The sequence below is a fragment of the Phalaenopsis equestris genome, unplaced genomic scaffold, assembly GCF_001263595.1.
Source record: "Phalaenopsis equestris unplaced genomic scaffold, ASM126359v1 Scaffold224211, whole genome shotgun sequence".
In the NCBI taxonomy this organism is placed as follows: Eukaryota; Viridiplantae; Streptophyta; class Magnoliopsida; order Asparagales; family Orchidaceae; genus Phalaenopsis; species Phalaenopsis equestris.
In genome coordinates, this window is record NW_018242298.1 from 147,971 (window position 1) to 157,144 (window position 9,174).

Consider the following 9,174-nt stretch of genomic DNA (forward strand, 5'->3'; position numbering starts at 1 on the left):
GTGATCTTTCATGCCGGCCGCCTCGTCCGCCGCCCCAACCCCTCAACAGCCCTCCTCATCCTCCTCTGGATGCCGTTCGGAATCATCGCTGCCTTTATCCGCATCACCGTAGGCCTCATCGTCCCCATGTCCTTCATCCCTTACATGATCCGCCCATTCGGTGGAAAAGTCATCGTCCGTGGCCGCCCTCCCCCTCCCTCCTACCCCTCTGCCTCCCGCGGTAGCGGCGTCCTTTTCGTCTGCACCCACCGAACCCTCATGGACCCAGTCGTACTCTCCATGGTCCTCGGCCGTCAGGTCCCAGCCGTCACCTATTCCATATCTCGCCTCTCCGAAATCCTCTCCCCAATTCCAACAGTCCGGCTCAGCCGTGACCGCCGCATCGACTCAGCGATGATCAGTGCTGAGCTTGAGAAGGGGGATTTGGTGGTCTGCCCGGAAGGGACCACCTGTCGCGAACCGTTCCTCCTACGATTCTCCGCTCTGTTCGCGGAGCTAACCGATCGCATAGTCCCGGTGGCGATGAACTACAGGGTGGGGTTTTTCCACGCGACGACGGCGAGAGGGTGGAAGGCGATGGACCCAATATTCTTCTTAATGAACCCGAGGCCGGTTTACGAGGTGACGTTCTTGAACCAGCTGCCGGCGGAGGCAACGTGCTCGGCCGGAAAGAGTCCGCACGATGTGGCAAACTACGTGCAGAGGATACTGGCGGCGACGCTAGGATTCGAATGCACCAACTTTACTCGGAAGGATAAGTACAGAATGCTGGCCGGAAACGACGGAACGGTGTCGACGACGATTATTACGGCGGGGGCGCCCCTTGGGGGGGGGGATTGGTGGAGAGGGTAGGAGACGCGCTGGGATTTCTGCTGCATTAGATCGAGATTACTGGAGGTTGATGGTGCTGTTTGGTTGTGGAGTTTGCGACTTTGTATGGGTTAAAAACTGTTGCCTTCATTTCTTTTGATGTTGATAATTTATTTATTTTTAGTGCTGTGTGGATATAAATGAAGGATCGGACTACGCGTCCGGTATGAGATGTGAGATACATGATCTGACTGCTAGAGATGCGAGTAAAACAATTGTGAATTTCTCTTAGAAATTCTCTTGAAAAAAAAAATCAAGAATTTAAATGTATTTTAAATCAATTATAATATGATATAGATTCTGCCCATTTATATTTTGGAGCCACGTTCTCGAGTTTTTTTTTTTTTGAGTTGCCATTATATATATGTGTATACTTATGGGTGTAAACGAACCGAACACGAAGGAACAGAACTTGTGTTCATATTTGGTTAGTTTGAAATTTAGTTTGTTTGAAATAAACTCGTGCTTGAAATTGTTCGTGAAGTCACTGTTCGTGTTTGTTTCTTAACGAATAAGCAGAACACGAGTCGAACACGAGTTGTTCGCGAACGACGAGCCAATTTGACATCTCTAATATTAATATATTCAAATAATATATTATATTTATTATATGACTTATCTTATATAAATATATAATATCTAGATGAGTTGATTACTAATATAATATATTAATATATTATTATAATTAATTTATTATATATTATAATTTATAAAATTTAATTTTTAAAAAAAATCGTAAATTTTTTATATATAATTATTTTTATTATTTTTATTTCGAACAATAACGACTCGAACACATCATTGTTCGTGTTTGGTTTGTTTAACTAACCGAGCGAAATAAATTTGATCACATTCACCTCGTTTGCTTATGGAACGAATTCAGCATGAACTCATTGACGAACCGAACACGAACTGTTCGCGAACAACGAGCTTTTTTGACAATCCTATGTATACTCATAGCAAGGCATTAAGGTAATGATCGATGGTGGTGCCAGGGAGTGGATGGTGCGAGCACTCGCCATGTTTTAATATCATATATTGAAAAACTAGCTCCAACGAATTTACATGCTAAATAAAAATGAAAAAATAACTTTATTTTTTTTTTAATAAAAATTATTTAAAGTAGTCTTAAAAATTGGAGATAAATGTTTTAATTCAAATACTTGCAACTCAAGGATTTTTGATTTTGTCGCCCGTATCTTTAAATCCGATGATGATGAAATAAATGATATAAAAGAATATGAAAAAACTTATATATCATAAATTTAGTTAGAATGAATGTAAAAATAGGTTTTTAAAAAAAATGTAAGAAAATGAGTAATAATTACAATTAATATCACACTTAGCACAAGAGTAAGGTGCAAAAATTATTTTATATATGGTTGCATAAAAATTTCTCAATGAGAGAATGCTAAACTGTTCTAGTTGGCTAAATTTTAAGAAAGATCGTGTATAAATTTAAATTAAGCAAGAAGATCGCTAGTTAAAAATTTTATTTGAAAGGGAGCGAAAACAGTTAAATTCTGAGGTTTTCATAAAGCCCAAGTGCTTGGGTTCCCATTAAAACACCCATGCATTAGGAGTTTCCATTGATTTGAGTTATTATTATTATTATTATCATTATATTTATTTCCTTATATAATATGAAAGTGCTTAGTATGATTGTACATATAAAAAAGTGCTAGCGTTCATTCTAAAAGAATCTAACGATCCAAAAACAATAAAGTATGATAAATGCAGGCCCACCGACATATGACCAAGAGACTCACTTATCCAATCAGATGCAGTCGTCCAAGCCCAACAAGAAAGACCAAAGTCAACTGAGTCACGAAGACAACCGAATGACATGAATTCAAGCTGTTAGGTAAAGAACAAGCTAAAGAGATATTCAAGCCAACAATTATAAGAAAACAAATAAAAGGCAACAACCTACTTTCTGATAGATATAATCTTAGAATGAATTTAGTTTTGCAATATCATCAACTACCCCATAAATGCCCCCAATGCTCCTCATCAAAGATCAAGAATTAACAATACAACAAAGGGTCTTATATTCTTCACTCGGGCTCTTCTCGTTGAAGAGCGATCCACCTATTAGGCTACGATTATTCGCTCCCTTCTCGATAATCCAGTGTCGCTCTACCGACACAAGTTTCTCACCAGGGAGTGAGAGTCGAAAGCCAAACAAGACCAACAACTAATTTGTAATGTCGATTAATCCTAGCAGACCGAAACAGTCATGTCAACCTAAAGCCAATCATGACAAGCTGATCGACAACGCCACTACTCATGTCAATCTGAAGTCAATCGAGCTCAGTCTGTAAAAGATGTCGAATAGGCTCAACCAATTAAACTGGCCTTACTAACTCGAAGTCATACTGGCTCGACTAACAAAGTTAAATATTACTCAAATGATATGCTCATACATCAAAATACGTTGAATGCTCTATACAATCCACATTAAAGTGGGATAAAAATTGTAAAATCATCATATTATACTCTCTCCCCTAAAAAGAAGATCATTTTATGAGAATAGACACGATATACATGATTTATTATTGTTCGTTACTATTCCTTACTCTCTCACGCTCTCTGTCTCTCTCTACCTCTCTCTCTCTCTCCTTGTTAGTGCTCTATTCCATGAGGTGTAATGCATAGATAAATTAAGATTCAATATCCTAAAAGGTGTCGTGAGTGTGGATCATAAAACAAATAAGGAGAGAAGTAGCACATCGAGAAAAAACTCACATTAGAGACATCGGTAATATGAAGTGCATCAGAGAGTTCGTTAATTAGCGATCTAAGAGCTGAAGGATCAAATGTTTGATAACATCTAAGAGGCATTGGCTCAAAAAAGAGAGCAACATCTACGAGAAGAAGGGATGGTGCACGCTAATCACATAGAAATAGGGCATTTTTTTAAGGACCAAACATCATCGGTTATCTAGAGAAATACCTTCACCTTTGAAAATTTTATAGCTTATCAACTATTTTATGCTCACAACAAAATGTTTGTTGGTAATTTTAAAACCAATTGTTATTTTGACGGCATAAACATTTTGACCAATACCCGATAATTTTATGTTGTAGCTTTTTTGAGAAATTTAAAATGGTCAATTTTTTTCGGTTCATATAATCGGTGATTAATTTCATCGACTTTAGTGACAAGTTCCACGTCAAAAAAGTGTTGGCCTAGCCACTTTTTCTGATGCAGGTTTACATTCAATTATCTGTTGCTAATGTGTCAGTTTTGATAACCGATGAAAAAGCTTTCGGAAAAGTGTCGCGACCGCTAATTACTTTTGACATAGGTAAGTCATCGACTTAATGTCCCTTATGTCTCAATGATTAAATCCATCAGTTGTTCGTTGGTTATGGCAACTAATGTGTTAAAGGTAGTTGTCAAACTGCAGGTAGGTTGTCAGAAACCTGCACTATCAGTAAAAAAAAATATATTCTTCCTTTCATCATTACATTACCTCACATGTTATCGCAACATTTAATTTATAATACCAAGCATTTAACAAACTATAATAGCATTCAAACATTATCAAATAACAAAATAAATAAAATACATTTAATCTAAGATAAATACATCACTGTTCACAGAAAAAAATGAATGCCTAAATATACATCAAAATCATAGAAAAGGAAAAATATCACTCTAATTCTCCTCCTCTATCTCCTCATCCTCATCGTCCTCCGCCTCTTCCTCCTCAAATACTACCTTTCGGCAATGTCGAAACAAATCTAACTCGACTTTTAGCTTGACCTCCACGTTTGTCTCCAGCTTCGACTTCATCTGAGTGAAGTAGGCCACAATCTTGGCAACGAATGTGGCAAAATGCCTGGAGACCTCCTCTTCTTAAGCGGTAGATGTAGAAGTTGCAAATGTACTTCAGGAGTGGTGAGCATCGTAAGCAAATGCCTGTGATCCGAGCTCTTAGACTTGGTCTTTCTTCTTCCCTTAGCAGCCTCCCTATACAGGTCATACTTAGAAGGATCACAATCACAAATCATAATACTGTTTGATGTCCGGGATAGGTAGAAAAAAAATAGTTACATACAGTAAGAGCTAACATGTATTAACTTTAAACTAGTTTAGCTCATGAATTCTTGGGTCGCATAGGATCTATTATAGATTCATGGTTGGTCGGAACTCCTATGAGTGTGCTCATATACATCGGCAGTGGAGGACTCCCATCACATTGTCACAGCCTATCCATATAACAAAGTAATTAGAATATGTGCTAGATTTATAGAAAATTTTAAAAAAGGAATGAAATCTTACCAGCCTTTGCTTGTATTATGTATGCAGGAGGGCCCACCAGTGTACATAGAGGTCCTCATGTTCTATAGTCTGATTGCCTATTTTGCTCCCTGTTCCCGTTGTTTATGGTATTCTATTTAATCTCAGGCCTTGAGCAGCGTACCAAAAAATATTATTTCGTGGCACTGTCATGATCTACGCACATTGCCAAACATGTCCCATAGGGGATCATTTCACTAGCAATCGAAGTTACGTCAGATTTGTGTCTCATGATCAGGGTGTCAAGAGAATTATTTCTGCAAAATTATAGGAATTATATTAGTTTGATAAATAAAAAAAATTAACTTAAGATATTTGTGAATGATACATACTAAAAACTTCTTGGTCTAGATTTGGGGCGGGGGGGGGGGTGGGGGTGGGTGACCAAATAAAACAAATTGTTATTTTTCAATTGAATTAAGAAAAATAAAAGATTACTGTCAATTTCTTAAAAAAATTTATGTGTTACCAACAGGCTTGAAACGACAGGTTTTGTATGTTGACTCTTGCTCAGTAGAGGTGGCGTGAGCCTGTGCTAAAGCAAACCCTACTATAGTCGAGGTGGATGTAGGGGTCAGAGTAGGGGTGACGGAAGGGATCGAGGTTGGAGTAGATGTAATAATAAGGGTGAGAATGGTGGTCGTGCATTAATAAGAGTGGGGGTAAAAGAATGAATGGGGATGGAGCTCGAGGTGAGAGTGGGGGCCGGGGTGATGGTTTGCAAAACTATTTTATTTATAAGCCAACAAGTTTTCCTATTTAACATGGAAGATCAGATAGGGTTTATGTAAAGTTGGGTTCCAAATTTTCCTATAGAGGCAACCCTTTATAGTTAATTACATCTTTAGTGACCGAGACCGCTTAAAAATACTCTTGTTCACAATAGTGTTTTTTTTCTCAAGAATTCCAAAGTTTAAGATTTTCAAGGCAGCACATTAGAGGTTCAAAAGAAATTGAATCGAGTAGGAACAATTATTTTTGAGAATCCAAATAAATGAAAGGTAGGTGTTGTCATTGATCCAGGGAAAACCCCGTGACTTCCCAAGCTATCATATTATTTGGTTTCCATTTAGAAATAATATTACTTTATGTTTCATCCTGCCAATTTTATAATTTAGGGATTACACTTGCATGACACGATCATACAAAAAGCCATGAAAATAAGAGGGTTTACGTCGTAATGAACGACAACCTCGAAGCCTAATGCTAGTTAGGGCTTAAATTGCACATCATGATTGTGCAAATGTGTAAAGATAAAGTGAGGATTTAGGCCGTATTAGACAGGCTACCTCAAAATTCCATGACTTGTTATTTAATTCTAAGTGATTACTGTTGTAAATCTACTTGTTGTCTTGGAGTTATTCTTCTGTACATCTTTCCATGCTACCCACGGGGTTAGCTCCAAACTCCTCATTGAAGTAGCAGTCCTAAAGTTTAAGGTTCAAAATGTTTTACAATGTGTATGTTTAAATGTTTTGGTTTTATTATTATTCAAACATTAGGAGGAGGAGAGCGTGGTTAAATTTGATTAGAATGACATCAGTTAAGATCTCATGGTTCCCTCGTTCCGGTACAATTAATATATTTTAGATTTACTTGGTCTAAATGAGTTGTTAAGCTCATTGAAACCAGGGAGATCTCATTAGCGACCGTGGGTTATCTTATCCGAGGGACTCCTGTAAATTCAAAATGACGTATTATGTGTGTTTGTTATTTTTGACAATGTTGTTTAATTTTGAAAAAAATTATCTCAATTTTGAAAATTATTTCTTTCAATTTTTTAAATGTGTTTCAACCAAAAATACATGATACATTAAAGCAGTAGTAAATGATAGAAGTAAAATGACAATAAATAAACTGTAAATGCATACCTGACATCTTCTTGCTGCTTGACCAAAGGAAAATATGTTGAGATTTTCATACCTATTTTACACTGATTTTGATGATATTGCACTTTAAAAAAAAGGTATTTTTGTTGTTTTGTTGTAGGTATGTTGAATTATGGTCATTGAAGCAAAAAAATGCATAAAGGAGTAAATTTGGAGCGAAAAAGACCAAAATATGAAGATTTGAACTAGGGCGTCGACGGCGAGCCCAACGGCGCCGAATATGAAGATTTGAAGTACGGCGCCGACAACGGGTTTTTCCCGAGAGTTCAAAATCAAATATTCCAGAAGGCCGCCGACGGCGCCCTCGAGGCCGCCGAAGGCGAGATCGGCGAAAGATCGGTGGTTATCCCAATAGGTGCATTGAATGTGGACGATTTTTGAGGGGATGCTAAGGTAACTCTTGGGAAAACTCTTCTACAACTTTAAGAGAAACTTTTGGCCAAAATAAGAGTGTGTGTAGAGTGTGTAGAGTGTAGAGAGTTTAATTTAGGGTTAGATTGTGAGGAATTCTTGGAGAGATTATAAGAGTGGAGGGAAAGTTAGAGATTTCTTTAGAGATTTCTTCCTCCTCTTCCTCCTTGCCGCTTCGAAGAAGAATTATGTGTATTGTAAGGAAAGGAGGAGATTCAGAGGAACTTCGAGGAGTTTTCTTTGGGAGGAATTAGAGATAAGTGGTATTTACTTATTGTAGTTTGTATGGCTTTGCTTTTATATATAAATTCTGAGTTTTGTCGTATCTTCCCCATTAGTTCTGAGTACTTTTCTCTGTCTTTCTCCTTATCTTGAGATTTTATGAAATGGTGATTTGAATTGGTTGAGCCTTGAAAATGTTAAAGAAGTTGTGATGATCTTTTCACTTCGATCTTAATTTAATTTCAATCTGGTCAATTGATTTATTGAGTTTTACAACAAAAGTGAAGATTACATCCAAGATTCAGGGAGGTCAAAGCCCTTGGAAGTTGGGTGCAAAAAAAAAGGGAAATAAAATTATTGGGCGTAGAATTCGATATTTTAGAGTGACAGACTAAAATCCTCAATTCGGGCCTATCGTTTGGGTGCTGATCTGTAGATGTTAGGCCTCAGGCGAGGGAAACGTGGGAGCTCTGAAGTGAGAGCTGGTATCCTCCCAGCCTAACCGCAGATTCAGTAAACAAGTATAAGATTTATCAATGTTTTTTATGCCTGGACCAAAGGGTAAATAATAGGTATGCTCCTATTTGACACTATCCAATTTGAACTAATTCACTTTATCCAATCACTTTAATTTCTTGACAAGGAGAAGGATGCTTTCTCGTATATTGAACTTTACATTAGAAACTTTATTAGTAGAAATTAATTATTTAAGATTTATTAAAATTACATATTTATTTCAATTGCCTATTAGTGACAGATAAACAATTTAAACTATATTATTGTGATTTAAGTAAAGATTTTCTAAAATCTTAGTTCGTAGCCTCTAATATTACTCCCTATGGGATCGATATCCAGGACTCCATTAGAGCTTTGTATTACTCAAGCGATACATATACTTGCATTGATAAGTGTGACTTTGCAAATATTAAATATTTTATATACATCTTTATCGAATCTATAACCGCTGTCAAGTTTTTGGCGCCGTTGCTGGGGAATTAAATCTTCTAGCAGTAATATCAAATTCTTGTATTTTTAAGTATATATAAAGTCGCTATCAAGTTTTTGGCGCCATTACCAGGGAGTAAACAAGAATCATAATTAGAGTAACAAACAAATTAGGACTATTAGAAAACTTTTACTGGAATTGCGACTTATTTTCATATTTAGTTAACAGTTTTTTTATGTACTGATTTCAATTGTATGCGTAAATTTGGACCTGAAAATCATATACCCTACGATTTGGAATTAGAACACACTGTTAGAAGATTTAGAAAACTAAGAAGAGAACCTAGAAATCCTGACACAATGAAAAACAACATGAACAATCAATGAATAGAAAATGAACACCAACCTAGACCTCTACGAGATTATGCAAATCCTACAACAGATGAAATTCACTTATCTATCCAAAATCCTGATCTAGCTGCTAATTCATTTGAGCTTAAACTTGCTATTATCCAAATGGTACAAAAC

General features: G+C 36.8%; 1 protein-coding gene across 1 annotated transcript in view; it reads left to right on the plus strand.

Annotated features, from left to right (window-relative positions):
• LOC110037735 (glycerol-3-phosphate acyltransferase 5-like) overlaps positions 1-814 on the plus strand; it is a gene marked incomplete at its 3' end in the record, with an annotated part of 4,349 nt that extends 3,535 nt beyond the window's left edge. Inside the window, 1 exon segment of the mRNA XM_020742441.1 lies at positions 7-814. Within this exon segment, the coding sequence (XP_020598100.1) occupies positions 7-814 (808 nt within the window).
• Positions 815-9,174: the final 8,360 nt, after the last annotated feature.